General features: G+C 40.6%; 2 protein-coding genes across 8 annotated transcripts in view; one reads left to right on the top strand and one right to left on the bottom strand.

The window, feature by feature from the left end:
• Nucleotides 1–9: 9 nt before the first annotated feature.
• SENP7 (SUMO specific peptidase 7) overlaps nt 10–15,640 on the top strand; it is a 185,782-nt gene continuing 170,151 nt past the window's right edge. For 3 of the 4 annotated variants that reach the window (XM_055567972.1, XM_055567975.1, XM_055567973.1), the window contains exon 1: nt 14,667–14,860. The gene's annotated coding sequence lies outside the window, so the exon portion shown is untranslated. Of the gene's footprint in view, nt 118–14,666; nt 14,861–15,640 lie in introns of those variants that run through there. The other variant, XM_055567971.1, reaches the window with a different exon arrangement.
• TRMT10C (tRNA methyltransferase 10C, mitochondrial RNase P subunit) lies at nt 10,449–14,766 on the bottom strand. 4 transcript variants are annotated; one of them, XM_055567990.1, is made up of 2 exons: nt 14,637–14,766; nt 10,449–11,978 (listed from the first exon to the last, which is right to left on the bottom strand). In XM_055567990.1, exon 2 carries the CDS (start codon nt 11,946–11,948, stop codon nt 10,686–10,688), a length of 1,263 nt encoding a protein of 420 aa, XP_055423965.1. In that variant the 5' UTR covers nt 11,949–11,978; nt 14,637–14,766; the 3' UTR covers nt 10,449–10,685. The 4 variants fall into 4 exon arrangements, with proteins under 4 accessions (XP_055423965.1, XP_055423963.1, XP_055423962.1 ...); XM_055567988.1 differs by having other exon boundaries at nt 14,596–14,725; XM_055567987.1 differs by having other exon boundaries at nt 14,527–14,666.

Raw genomic sequence — 15,640 nt, 5'->3', positions numbered from 1 at the left:
TCAGAGCCAGCCGTGGAAGCGTCAGCCTAGAGCGACCATAGAGAATGAAGAGAGGACCTTTCAGAAACGGAAGTGGATATGATATCATCAGCGAGCCGCCTATAAAGGAAGGGCGGGGTAGGTTGGTTGGTCCTGTAGAGGGCTTACGGGGGCTTTGTTAGGGGGTCGGTTAGATTTTCTTGGTCCAGTGGCGGATTGAGAAAAGTGAGAGGTGAGAGCGTAACCCTGGAAACGGTGAGCTTATATGAGGTTTTTGCCAACTGAGGTGTGGTTGCAGCTGAAGCTAGCAGGATCTCTCATTCTGGTTTTGCTGGATCATGTGTACCTATTAAAAAAAAAGAACCAAATTCTTTTTCCTACTTAAAAGGGAAATCCACGTTTATCGAGCGCCCCCTTGTGTCATACCTTATATCGTTTAATTTGCTGCTGCTGCTGCTGCTGCTAAGTCGCTTCAGTCGTGTCCGACTCTGTGCGACCCCAAAGACGGCAGCCCACGGGGCTCCCCCGTCCCTGGGATTCTCCAGGCAAGAGCACTGGAGTGGGTTGCCATTTCCTTCTCCAATGCATGAAAGTGAAAGTGAAGTCGCTCAGTCGTGTCCGACTCTTAGCGACCCCAGGGACTGCAGCCTACCAGGCTCCTCCGTCCATGGGATTTTCCAGGCAAGAGTACTGGAGTGGGCGTTTAATCATCACTACTGTTTAATTGGAACACTAATCCAATGCGAATTGTTCTCTTAATTAATGTGGTAATCTTAATGTGGTGAAGAGTCCGCTTTAAACGCAGGAGACGCGTGTTCGATCCCTGGGTCGGGAAGATCCCCTGAAGTAGTAAGTAGCAGCCCAGTTCAGTGTTTTTGCCTGGAAAAGCTCATGGACAGAGGAGCTCTAGGGCCTACAGTCCATGGGGTCGCCGAGTTCGACACAAATGAGCGACCGAGCGCACACACAGCACACAATTAGCTGTGAGAGTTGAGGCTAAAGAAAAATTTGTCTAAGGTTATACAAGCAAGTGGTAAAACTGATTTTTTTTCTGCAAGGAATTTCTGTGTCAAGAAACTTGATTACCTAAGGATCGCAGTAGTTTCTGCCTTTCTTAGAAACCTTTAGTTGATTCTCCGGGTTTGCAGAATGAAATCCAAGCATCATATTGGGCCCCATCCTAACTTTTCAGCTTCATCTTCCCTTTTTGTCTATGTTTATACTGCTCTCTTGCTATTCCTTGCCTGTGGAACTGTAGTTACTGGGTTTGCTGTCAGTGTTACAGAAATTGCTCTTAAGGAGTCAGAACATCGGTTTGAATCCTTTTACTGACTGAGTTAACCTTCAGCATTTCTACGGACCTGTGTTTCCTTTTCTATAAAACAGAGATAATAATTTGTACATCCTCAGAGGGTAGTCTTGGGGATCAAGTGTGATAATACAATGCCTTGCTTTGGTCACTTTGTACTTCCCTCAATATATATATGTATTTAAAGGTCTTCCTAGATGGCTCAAAATTTCTTTGCCCACAGAAACCATTTAAATAGTTTATTTTCTTTACAGCACTTTATACGGCTCATTTCATATGTGAAATGTGCTCTGTATCTGTGAGTGGATGACTTGTCAGGGTCCAAGTCTTAGGGAAAGCAGAAAGAATGAAAGTGTGTTCTGTCACCATGACAGAAACAGGGTGGTTTGCTGATACGGTGATTTGAAGTCTTTGGTTCATCATCTGTGACAATATGTAAAAGTGCCCAGCAAAATATTTTACATAGTGTGCTAAGTTGCTTCAGTCGTGTCTGACTTTGCCACCCTGTGGACCGTAGCCTACCAGGCTTCTCTGTTAATGGGATTCTCCACGCAAGAATACTGGAGTATTTGCCATGCCCTTCTCCAGAGGATCTTCCCCACCCAGGGATCTAGCCTGCAACTCTTACGTCTCCTGCATTGCAGGTGGATTCTTTACTGCTGAGCTACCAGGGAGCATGTAATTAATTCATGTTTGTTTCTTTTTCTTAGATGTGCTCTTCAAAAGTTACTTAATGGATGATACTCTCTTGTTTTGTTTTGGGGTCACACCAAGAGGCTTTTGGGACCTTAGTTCCCCAACCAGGGATTGAACTAGGGCCCTCAGCACTGAAAGCATGGAGTCCTAACCACGGGATGGCCAAGGAATTTCTGAGACACTCACTTTAATCATTTTTTAAATGGAGACATAAACATGAGCTATTCATTTATAGTTACAAATGTATTTACTCATAGATGCTTCTGTCTTTAAATGACAAAAATGAATTTTAGAGAGGTCACATAAAGCTATCCAGTTCCATGTACCACACTGTAGAAGTTAAAGATGGAAGATACTAACCCATTCACCTGTCAATTCCTTGAGGTCATATTGTACCTATCTTGCTCACCACTGTTTCCCTCAGACCTAGATTATACCAGTTTTCAATAAATACCCATTGAAGAAGTGAATGCCAACTTGCAGGAATCACCCCAATAAATGGATTAAGGGGTGAAAAGGCAGTTGAGTGCAGGGCAAAGAGCAGCAACATTGATAGAATCACACAAAACTTAATTTAGATTATAACCCTGATATTTGCTAATTCTGTGAGCTTGAACTGATAAGGTAATCTTAATACATTTTAACTATAAAAATGTACCAATACTTATAGGGTTACTGAGAGGAGTAAGTGTGATAATACAGGTAAAGTTTTGTAATACATTGCCTGGCTCATGGTGGGTACTTGCTTAACAGTAGATATTTTTTTTTGCAGTCTCTAAGAGCTACTCAAATAATGATTTAATAAGCTGAAAATGAAGATTAATAGGGACAACAATTACTATAATTTAAATGTGTAATATGTGAGGTGATAGCTATACTATGCGGTATAAATTCATACTTACTATATGCCAAGCACAATCTGCAATTTTTTAACATGAAATCAACTGTTAAAGTTACTCTTGCTTTTATGGAAGAGGAAACAGGGACACTGAAAAGTAAGAGGTGGAGGTGAACCTGGAATTTAGGCAGAGAAATACAAAAAATCAGAGAAGAAATGTGGCTAATCTTGGTTTCACTAACCTTGAGTGTCTGCGTGTTAAGTCGCTTTCTAGTGTCTGACTCTGTATGACCCTGTGGACTGCAGTTTGCCGGGCTCCTCTGTCCATGGGATTCTCCAGACAAGAATACTAGAGTGGGTTGCCTTGCCCTCTTCCAGGGGATCTTCCTGAACCAGGGATTGAACCTGTTTCTAACCTGCATTGGCAGGAGGGTTCTTTTACCACTGCTGCTACCGCTAAGTCACTTCAGTTGTGTCCGATTCTGGGTGACCCCATAGACGTCAGCCCACTCCTAGTAGGTTCTTAATCCAGGCTATAATCCCATTATATTTCCCTATACCATTGTCAAATTGTTTTACATTAGAATCATCTGAAAACTTCTTAAAACAGTTACAACTCTGGTACCACCAAATTTTTGATTCAGTAGATTCAGTGGGTGGGCCCCCCCCAAACATACATTTCTAACTAGTTCCCAAATAGTGAGGCTGCTAGTCTGGAGACCACACGTTGGGAACCCTGGCCCTAATTCATTCACTTGTTTAGACTATTTCACAGTTTCTCTGTTCTCTCCTCAACTGATGAATCTGATTCTTATTTTCAGTAATAATAGAAATCAAAACAGAATTTTTGTATATTCTCATTATATCTGTGATGTGGTATCTAAATTTGTACTTTTATTTTCTGTCTTCTTTTCTGTTACTGGTGCAATAGATCCCATCCTTCTTGCTTATAAAAGGTTCCCTCTAACGTTATCTCCCATATCTACAAAACAACCATGCTGCTGCTGCTGTCACTTCAGTCGTGTCCGACTCTGTGTGACCCCATAGACTGCAGCCCACCAGGCTCCCCCGTCCGTGGGATTCTCCAGGCAAGAACACTGGAGTGGGTTGCCATTTCCTTCTCCAATGCAGGAAAATGAAAAGTGAAAGTGAAGTCGCTCAGTCGTGTCCGACCCTCAGCGACCCCATGGACTGCAGCCTACCAGGCTCCTCTGTCCATGGGATTTTCCAGGCAAGAGTACTGGAGTGGAGTGCCATTGCCTTCTCTGCAAAACAACCATAACAAAACAAAAAACTCTTGGGATCTCATAACTCCCTCTACCTCCTCATTACTATTCCCCTTCATATAGAAACTCTTTGAAAGGATTGTTTATACTCATAGTCTCCAGTGTCTCTTTGGTATTTGCTATGAAAGTGCTGCACTCAATATGCCAGCAAATTTGGAAAACTCAGCAGTGACCACAGGACTGGAAAAGGTCAGTTTTCATTCCAATCCCAGAGAAAAGCAATGCCAAAGAATTTCAAACTACTGCATAATTGCACTCATGTCACACACTAGCAAAGTAATGCTCAAAATTCTCCAATCCAGGCTTCAACAGTATGTGAACCGTGAACTTCCAGATGTTCAAGCTGGTTTTAGAAAAGGCAGAGGAACCAGAGATCAAATTGCCAACACCTGCTGGATCATCAAAAAAGCAAGAGAGTTCCAGAAAAAAATTTATTTCTGCTTTATTGACTATGCCAAAGCCTTTGACTGTGTGGATCACAACAAACTGTGGAAAATTCTTCAAGATATGGGAATACCAGACCACCTGACCTGCCTCCTGAGAAATCTGTATGCAGGTCAAGAATCAACAGTTAGAACTGGACATGGAACAATAGACTGGTTCCAAATTGGGAAAGGAGTACATCAAGGCTATATATTGTCACCTTGCTTATTCAACTTATTGCAGAGTACATCATGCGAAATGCTGGGCTGGATGAAGCACGAGCTGGAATCAAGATTGCTGGGAGAAATAGCAATAACCTCAGATACTCAGATGACACCACCTTTATGGCAGAAAGTGAAGAAGAACTAAAGAGCCTCTTGATGAAAGTGAAGGAGGAGAGTGAAAAAGTTGGCTTAAAACTCAACATTCAGAAAACGAAGATCATGACATCCAGTCCCATCACTTCATGGCAAATAGATGGGGAAACAATGGAAACAGTGACAGAATTTATTTTCTTGGTCTCCAAAATTACTGCAGATGATAACTGCAGCCATGAAATTAAAAACCACTTGCTCCTTGGAAGAAAAGCTATGACCAATCTAGACAGCATATTAAAAAGCAGAGACATTACTTTGCCAACAAAGGTCCATCTAGTCAAAGCTATGGTTTTTCCAGTAGTCATGTATGGATGTGAGAGTTGGACTATAAAGGGAGCTGAAAGCAGGATTTAGACTACAATATAGCTGCTAAGTGCTGTGTTGTCGTTAAATTTACAAGGTCAAGAATTCCAGATGAAGTTTTTCGGCCTTCACCTGAAGATCATGAAAAATATGGTGGGGATCCACAGCAACCTCATAAACTGCATATTGTTTCCAGAGTAAAAAGTACAAAAAGACGTCCATATTGGGAGAAAGATATAATAAAGATGCTTGGGTTACAAAAAGCACACACTCCTCAAGTTCACAAGAATATCCCTTCAGTGAATGCAAAGCTGAAAGTAGTTTAACATTTGATAAGAATCAAGCCCCTGAAGCTGCCCCAGGATCTCCCAACAGAGGAGGACATATCCAACATGTGCCTGAAGAGCACTGGCGAGCTGGTCATGTAGTGTCTTCTGAACCCCGCGGACCAGGAAGCGAAGAAGTGCTGATGGCCCAGCAGCTTCAGAGTAAAAAGTGGAAGTCATTTCTATTTAAAGATAGTGAGAAAGTTCTCATTAAAATATTGAAAAAATTCTAATCCTTAAAAAAAAAAAAAAAAAAAAAAAGGGAGCTGAGCACCAAAGAATTGATGCTTTTGAAATGTGGTGTTGGAAAAGACACTGTAGAGTCCCTTGAACTGCAAGGAGATCCAACCGTCCTTCCTAAAGGAAATCAGTCCTGAATATTCATTGGAAGAACTGATGCTGAAGCTGAAACTTCAATACTTTGGCCACCTGATGTGAAGAACCGATTCATTGGAAAAGACCCTGATGCTGGGAAAGATTGAAGGTGGGAGGAGAAAGGGACGACAGAGGATAAGATGGTTGGATGGCATCACCAATGCAATGGACATCAGTTTGAGTAAGCTCTGGGAGTTGGTGATGGACAGGGAAGTTTTGTGTGGTGCAGGTCCATGGGTCCCAGAGTTGGACATGACTGAGCAACTGAACTGAACTGCTACCACCCTGATCCAACTCACTGTTATCTTTTGCTTTTGTTTCTGCAGTAGCCTCCTAACTGGTCCCTCTCATTTAATCTGGTGTCAGTAGAGCATCTAAAGTTATCCTTTTTAAATGAATCAGGTTGATTCATTCAACATATGTCAAGCTGCATCTTCCATGGTGGCCCAGTCAGTAAAGAATCTGCCTGCAATGTGGGAGACCTGCGTTTGATCCCTGGGTCAGGAAGATCCCCTGGAAAAGGAGATGGCAACTCACTCAAGTATTCTTGCCTGGAGAATTCCATGGACAGAGGAGCCCAGTGGGCTATAGTCCATGGGGTCACAAAGAGTCAGACATGATTGAGTGACTAACACTTTCTTTTTTCACTTTACGTGCCAGGCACTGTACCAGGTCCTGGGGATACAGCAGTAAATAAGACAGAAAAGGGAGTTCCCTAAGTGGCCTAGTGGTTAGGATTCCAGGCTTTCACCTGCATGACCTGGGTGCAATCCCTGGTCAGCAAAATGAGATTTTTCCAAAAAGGAAAAATGGAACATTGTAAATCAGCTATACTTTTCAACTGTGTACTCAGTCACTCAGTTGTATCCGACTCTCTGCGACTGTGTGTGTGTGTGTGTGTGTGTGTGTGTGTGTGTGTGTGTGTGTGTGTTAAGTCAATTGAGTCATGTCCAGCTTTGTACCTCTATGGACCATAGCCTGCCAGGCTCCTGAAGTGCTTCTGGGCACATAGTAGGTACTCAGTAAATACTTGCTAAATGAATGAATGAGGCAGATAAGCTGCTAGACTGGGAAAAAGGAAGACCATTGTGGTGATATAGAAACAAGGAAGAGGATTTCAAAGAGGGAAGAGTTCAGTGAGATCTTCATGGTCCATTAATTAGTAAGAAGTGGCTACTGAATCTGTCTGGAAACAATGGAACTGATGTAAGCACAGAACAGATCATAGGTTTATCAAGGTTTATCAAGCTGCACTTTTCAACTTGGCAGCCTCTAAGGCCTTAAAGCATGGTTTGTGCAAGTGAAGAACTGAACTCATTTAAGTTAAAAAACTGAAGCAGTTAGCTTTTGTTAAACACATCTATTGTTTTGGTTTGACTGCATTTTAACAATTGAAAATTTAGTATTCATATATTTATTTCTTAGAGTGAAAAGCAGGTTTATTTAGAGAGAGACACACCCCATAGAAGAGTGTGAGCTATCTCAAAAGGCCAGAGGTGGCCCCAGGGGATGGGGTCACCTAGGAAAGTAAGAGTTGTGCTGGGAGAAACTCACTCCAGAGTGTGAGCCATTTCAGAAGGTGAGAGCAGCCTAGTATTCATATTAAGATGTTCTATAACCATTAAAATACATATCAGATTTTGAATGTTTAGTTTGAAAAACAATATGAATGTAAAATCACATTAGTTTTCAATAACTAATAAATATTGAAGTAATGTAGGCATATGGGTTAAATATATTAAAACTAATTTCAGTTTTTATTTTTAACATGGCTACTGGGTCAAGTACATATATGGATTGCATTGACTCTCTATTGAATAACAGTGGTGTAAAGGAAATGGAAGCTGTGTTCTGAACACTGACTTGAAGGATCTGGCTTAGAAATTAAACTGTAATATAGTAGGGGTAATAGTAGCAAATAGAGGATTTTTTTAAATTGTTTAATTATTAAAAGCTGGGAATTTGGTAGAATGTTTGAAGAGCAGGAGGGAACTAGAAACGTTATTACGTGAAAATGTCACTGCTGCTGCTGCTGCTAAGTCGCTTCAGTCGTGTCGACTCTGTGCGACCCCATACACGGCAGCCCACCAGGCCCCACCGTCCCTGGGATTCTCCAGGCAAGAACACTGGAGTGGGTTGCCATTTCCTCCTCCAATGCATGAAAGTGAAAAGTGAAAGTGGAGTCGCTCAGTTGTGTCTGACTCTTAGTGACCCCATGGAAATGTCACTAATAGGTAATAAAGGGAAGACCTTAGGAAACAAGTTACCTTCAAAGGGAAAGAATACTATAGTATAAATTATTGGGTGTTTGAGATCAAGGGAAAAGCTGTTCCTTCCTACTTCACACTCAGGAGATCAGACCATCTAGTTAGGAGAAACTGAAGCAGTATTTGAGGTTCTGCTAAATTCCAAATTCTAAAAAAATCTATAAAACTAACATCAGTATGAGCTCAAACTGTGGGAGCTTGCCACTGTGATTTAGAAGCAATCTTAGAAGTCAGTTACTGCTTGGCTATTGGGAAGGAAAAAAAATTAAAAAAAGTCCAGTGTTGCATCACTGAAACATCTTAGCATATTGTTACACAGAAGTATGTGTCCTCAAAGGGACATAACTTGCACATATTGTATTAGAAACTCTATACATTCTGAATGTATAGTCTGAATTAGTTTATATTTATTTTGCACTTAGGTGCCAGGCACCATATTGAATGTTGTATGTGAGTCAAGAACTATTTCTAATGTTATATACAGATGAGAAAAACAAAGTTTGAGAAACTGATCAATCTAAAAAAGCAACGTTAGAACCTATAAAGTGGAGCTGGTACCCAGGGAGCAGGGCTGGAACACTGGATACTCAGGAGGTGGTCCAGGAACTCTCTTTGCTTTCCCCCAGTGCCAGTCCTGTCAGGTGATGTTAATCACTTATTTACGCTATTTTACTTTCTGGTTGTATCTCAAGCAGTTTAAGTATTAGCACCTTGCTACTTAGTAGGGTCTAAGAGTTGAAATTCATTCATAATGCAGTTGTTTCAATTCTAAGTTTACGCATGACTTTTTCAAGGCCTTTCCAGATGCCATGAATTTACGTTAGGTGTCTCGTGTTTTTCCATTGCATTTCATTCTTGCCTTATTATAGTGGCCATAATTTGTAGGTTAAAAGCCAAGACAGACCTTTTGAATTGTGAGATAATACCTAGAGGCAGAATTGTGCTGTGCTTAGTTGCTTGGTCCTGTTCTACTCTCTGTGACCCCATGGATTGTAGCCCACCAGGCTCCTCTGTCTATGGGGATTCTCCAGGCAAGAATGCTGGAGTGGGTTGCCATGCCCTCCTCCAAATCTTCCCAACCCAGGGATTGAACCCAGGTCTCCCATGTTGCAGGCGGATTCTTTACCAACTGAGCCACCAGTGAAGCCCAAAAGGCAGTTATTTTGAGTACATTTTCCTTATCTATAAAAAAAGTATTAATGATAATACCTAAATTTAGTTGTTTAAATTCTGCATAGTAGGGCTTCCCTGGTGATTCAGCAGTAAAGAATGTGTCTTCAATGTAGGAGATGCAGGTTTGACCCCTGGGTCAGGAAGATCCCTTGCAGAAGGAAATGGCAACCTGTTACAGTATTGTCTGGGAAATCCCATGCACAGAGGAGCCTGGTGGGCTACAGTCCATGGGGTCACAAGAGAGTTGGACATGACTGAGTAAACAACAACAAACTGCATAGTAACTATTTGGCACAGAATAAGTACTTAATATTTAGTAAAAGATTGAGTTCTGCTTTAATAAATGTATTGCATAGCATACCTCAGGCTAACATCCAATTCAGAAACTAAGTAGAAATATTTGGCCATTTCTATTCCCATGTTTTCCAACTTTTCAATGGTGCAAGTCTACAATGAATGTGGTTCCTAAAGTTCCTTTCAGTATCCCCTTCATAGAAAAAGGAATGGGCACGATAGCTTCCTCTCAAAGTTCACCACTAAAAAGGAATTAACACAGGCTATCTTGAGAAGTCCAAAAATCCTGGAAAAGAATTTTCTGACTGGCCTCACTTAAAAGTCAGATGTTCATCTCAAAGTGTGAGTGAGGTGTCTTTTTTGGGATAATCAGCTGTGGCCAGGGGAGCAAGGCCTGTAAAAATATGGCAGCTTCCATTCAAACCATAGGACTGGGAAAAAGGAAGTATCTCCTTGAAAAGAAAATATTTTATCTACAACAGTGAAGTGCTGTAATGACACTCTTCAAATAAAATCTTTTTTCCTAAGAGGAAAAGAGATGAATTTTATCCCTACAAACACATTTTTCATTATATAGCTGTATGTCATGGCATTCCAAGGGACATCTTAACAAAGCCTCAGTTAAACGATATACCTTAGTGTCTATGACATGTCTACCACTGTACCAAATGTTACCTTAAATAAACCACCACCTGGGGTTTCATCAATTTTTGATGAAAGGTTAGTTGTTGACATGGCTGAAAGAACATTTAAGAAGGAAAATGGAGTCTGAGACTCAAATTAGTCATAAAAAAGTCACACAAATGGTACAATTCTTTTACTGGGCTCAAACAAACATGGACAACTTTTTACTTTCTAAGATTTTGTTTGTTTCTATAGTAAACAAAATATATTTCTAAAGTTTTACACATTTGATTAATTGGAGAAAGACAATACTTCAGTTAGGAAAGACAACCTTTAAAAGAAAAAGAAGTGAATTTCCTTCATGATAAAATGGACTAATAGAACTGTATTCCTAATCCACTTTATTTTTAAGCTATCAAATGTTCTCCTTCAAGCTGCTTTTTCTGTGTCTATTCATAGAGCCTCCTGGAAATGAATTAAAAGTCTTTGACTTCTTCATTCTGTTGAGAAACTCTTGAGAATGCTGAGATATCTCCAGATAACCAGCATGTTTTCTCCTAGGAACAAACTTCAGAGCCTCTTCCCAACTACCAGTATTTTTCAGACATAACAAAATACGCATCATTTGATCTAAAGTGAGATTTTTGGTACCAGTGTCCCACTGCAGATATTTATCTAATGGAAGGCATTCTGTTGCCAGCTTCAGCCGTTTTGCTTTGGCTAGGGATGTGCCTGGCTGCATATTCTTATCAACAAAAGACCCCACTATATAAATTTTGTCATGCTTGAAAGTAGTCATAACATTGGGAGAATCTGCAGTTAAATATATAATATTATCTTTTGGAAATAAATCTACATGAGACTTTTCTGTTGCTGTTAAAAGCAATTTGTTCCATTTTTCTCCATAACGTTTAACTAACTCTTTATAGTAGGCACCACCCGTTTTAAGATTACAGAAATAAATATGGAAAGGATCAACATTTCTTCTGTTACATCCTTCACTTTCTAAAAGTTGGGAAACTGCATTCTGTAATTCTTTTGGTTTCATATGGTCATCATAAGCCATGTCAAAAACCAAAGGCTGTCCAAACTGCATGGCCTGGGCACCTTTCCAGCCCATTGCAACGTCCATATTCCTGTCCCAAAGTCGTAGAAATAGAAAGTTTTGCTGTTTATCTTCCTTAATGGTTTCTGGTAGCTGATCTTTTTTAGCTTCTTCTTTTTCTGCTTTTTTCATTTCCTTTTTTATTTGTCTGGCTTTTTTCATTTTTTCCTTAATATATAAGTATTTTAAATATTTCCTTTTTGATGACTTAGAAACACATTCCATAAGGGTTTTGAGCTCTTCTTCACTGAAGTGTTCTGGTACTTCTTTGCCAAGCAACCTCCACATCTCAACTAACTCCCTGGTGGCAGCTAGAGGATCTTCATCCTCGCTACTTGTGGCTGTTGAAACATCCTCTTCTTGCACACTAGATTTCATTGTAATTTTCCACCTATCCAACTCCAGCTCTTCAGGAGGTGGTGTACTCTCCTTATTAGGATAGGATGCAGCTGGTATTTTGGAAGACATGTATCTCTGCATAATTGTTGAATATAAAACCCTTCTCTTCCTATGAAGGGTAAATGGCACTAAAACTCTGGCAAAAGGTCTTAAGAAGGTGATACTGACACTCATTTTGAGGAGAACAGGTATGTAGGAAAAGCCCTATAAAAAAAGAAAAATGTAATGAAAAGTTAAAGATTGTATAAATTTGAGATATCAAAATACAATTGATTCTGAAACACAAAGTGGAATCTTAGTCCAACTTATTTGTTGCACCATTAATTTTTCTTGATTCCTGTGGCCTACAGCCTGTGATCATTCATTAGGAAAAAAGTGGAGAAAACTCTTTTGGGTTCTTATTTGACATATGAATTTCACTCTTGTTTTAGACAAAGGATACCTTGAAGATCCTACTTAGGTTTGTATCTGGGGACCCAGAAGATCAATGTTACTGAAAAACAAAGTTATGTACTATATGGCTGAGATAGTACTATATTCTCCATTTTCTACTAAGCCTAGATACAGACCCAAACAAAAGATCCTCAATGAGCAATATGTAAAGACAAAGGGCAGAAACATTACAGAAAATGGCAACTAGTAAAAACCATTTAGCAGCTGCTGTGCCAATGCCCTCATATTTTCAAAAGAGAGACTTTTTTAAAGCTTTTAAAAAAACATTTATTTATTTGGCTGTACCAGGTCTTAGTTGCAGCATAAGGGATCTGGTTCCTTGATCAAGGATCAAACCTGGGACCCTCGCGTTGGGAGCGCCAAGTCTTAGCCACTGGAGTACCAAGAAGTCCCTAGAGAGATCTTCTGATTTAAAAACAAAATAAAATCTCCCTTCTCCAATATAGACTTTACTCTGCAGCAAATAATGTTATTGCCAAACAAAATATCCAGAATTAGGGCAAATATATATATATATATATAAGCTCTACAATTTTATCCTATAGGTCTGGAAGTCCACAAAACAATGAAGATACTTAAAGATGTGAAACTAATGCTTGACTTGAAGCAAAAAAAAAAAAAAAAAAAAAAAAAAAAAAAAAAAAAACACGGAATTCAATTTTTCACAAAATGAAACTAAAATACTTGAAAAATTCCTTCTTCCCTTGGCTTCATTTACTGACACTGCATATTCCTAGGTCTCTGACCTGTGCACTGATGTTCAGCTCGATCCCCCATCCCTCCCCCAAACACACACAAGGTGGATATGCTTCTGAGTTCTGTCCTTAGTCCTCTTTTCAATCTAAATATTTTCTCTATGAACTCTGATCTACCTCCCTGACTTTGAATCACCATGTATGAGATGACACTTCAAATGCAACAAACTGAAATCTGTCTCCCTTTCCTTCCCAATCTGCTTTTCCTTCTGTTGTTTCAGGAAGGGACAATAATATCCATCCATTTGCTGATGCCAGAAACTGGGAGTCATTTCATTACTGTCCTCTCTCACACCTTCCATTCCTAATTTGAGTTATAATTATTTACTTTCTAAGTACTTCCTGAATCCATTCACTTCTCTTCAACTTCCTTAATTGTGTCTCCTAGCTTCAAAATTTGCTCTCCCTCTTCTCTAAACAATTTAGAGCTAGTGCAGATCAATACAGTCATCCTCCTCAATGTGTATTTTTAAACTCACTGTTACCAGGTCAAACTCTAAACTTAATATATGTGGCATATAATTTTTTTTCCCCCCACAAAATCACCTTTTGCTTATCTCCAGCTACATCTCTAGCTATTTGTCACCTCAAACTTTAGATTAACTATTCCTCCTATTGACTTCCCTCTTAGTTCAGCTGGTAAAGAGTCCGCCTGCAGTGAAGGAGTTCACCTGCAATGCAGGAGACCTGGGTTCCATTCCTAGGTTAGGAAGATCCCCTAGAGAAGAAAATGGTAACCCACTACAATATTTCTAGCCTGGGAAATCCCATGGACAGAGGAAACTGTTGGGCTACAGTCCATGGGGTCTCAAGAGTCAAGTACGATTTAGGAACTAAACCACCACCATGGTAATCTGGACAAGGCCTGTGTTTATATTTTGACACTGAACCCAATGCTTCGCAGTATATAGCTCACATTTATCATTCAAGTATTTTTCGATTACATACTCCTGGCCAATGCTTCTCTTATTTAAAACAAGTTCAGACAGCTTTTAAGAAGAAAGCATTTTACTTTAGACTCTTCTAAATATTTAAGCGAGAGTTCTCAGCTTCAATATGAGAGGTACGTATTTCAGAAAAAGTCTTGAGTTTTGTCTTTGTAACTGATAACTATTTTTAGGATATCATAGAAATACTCGCCTCCCCCCAATTTAAAGTGAACAAGAATATCATTTTAGGCAACACCCTTTCGTTTCATGTATTGTACCTTGTTGTTTAGTTGCTACCTCGTGTCTGATTCTTTTAGACGTCATGGACTGTAATCCACCAGATTACTCTGTCCATGGGATTTCCCAGGCAAGAATAGTGGAGTGGGTTGCCATTTCTCAACCCATGTATCTAACCGGGTCTCCGGCATTGACAAGCAGATTCTTAGCTGCGTAGCCAATAGGGAAGCCCTCCGGGTATCGTTCTACTTACAGTTTATGAATCACTGGGCTTCCTTTTATCTGTGGGCCTGCCTTGCGCACAGGCTCCAGTACCTTAGGCCTCCCGCTTCCTCCCACCTCGCCACACACGCTGGGAGGCAAGAAAGCCGCCCATACCCGCAGTGCAGAGACAATAACTCCCGCGGGTGCAAACCGCAAGGAACCCAACAGCACCCAAGATTCTACCGTGAACTTCTGCCAAGGGATGAGCGCCGTACGTGACTCACAGCTTGCCTATCACTCGACACAGTTTCCGTCGTGGACGAAAGACTCGAAGCCGGAAATCCCGCCCTTTCCTCCAGGCGCTGCCATATGACGTCACACCATTAGGGGTGCGTCTGCAGGCCTGGAAAGTACCTCTGTGGTGCAACACAGGCTGAAAAACACCCACTGACCTTAGCACTACAAAGACGATTGGAACCACATTGTGAGATTTGGGGGCTGAAGCCAGGTGAGAGTGGGTAACGGATGAATGGAATATGAGAAAATGAAGTCGAGTTCAAACATTTTTATGAAAGTTGGCAGTTCGGTGAACTCAGCATCCGGTGTGGTGTCCAGGAAGTTTCCGTTATTTTTACTCTTATTGGGAGAGATTTGACCAACTGATCGGATTGTTAACATGGGAATAAGGAAAGAAAGGATTCAGAGGACAGTTGGAGAGGATCGCTCTTGTACAGGAGGAGGAGTACTTCCTTTTTAACAAAAAGGGAAGAAACTTAGGTAGGGACGGAAGTCAGTTTGTAGATATGGCAGTTGTAATTTGAGAGTTCCAGTTTCTTTTTTTTTTTTTTTTTTGACTGGAAGATAGTTTCTTTACAATGTTGTGTTGGTTTCTGACATACAACAATGTGAATCATCCATAATAATACACAGATCACCTCCGTCTTGGTCCTCCCTCCCCTCGCCCCACCTCACCCTTCTAGGTCATCATAGAACCCTGGGTTGAGCTTCCTGTGTTATACACCAGATTCCCACTAGCTGTCTGTTTTACATAAGATCACCTTCCTCTTGGAACTCCCTCCCCCCGACCCCACCCCACCCCTCTAGATCATCACAGAACTCTGGGTTGAGCTCCCTGTGTTATACACCTGCTTCCCACTAGCTGTCTGTTTTACATATGGTAGTATATATATCTCAATGCCACTCTTTCAATTTGTCCCACCCTCGACTTCACTCACTGTGTCCATAAGTCCATTCTCTACATCTTCGTCTCTATTCTTGCTAAATGTTA

Source organism: Bubalus kerabau, chromosome 2 (assembly GCF_029407905.1).
Source record: "Bubalus kerabau isolate K-KA32 ecotype Philippines breed swamp buffalo chromosome 2, PCC_UOA_SB_1v2, whole genome shotgun sequence".
Classification (NCBI taxonomy): Eukaryota; Metazoa; Chordata; class Mammalia; order Artiodactyla; family Bovidae; genus Bubalus; species Bubalus kerabau.
This window is presented reverse-complemented; position numbering and strand designations above follow the sequence as displayed.

Excerpts from the sequence above, each read along its gene's own strand:
- TRMT10C (XM_055567990.1), bottom strand. The coding sequence starts at position 11,948 with ATGAGTGTCAGTATCACCTTCTTAAGACCTTTTGCCAGAGTTTTAGTG.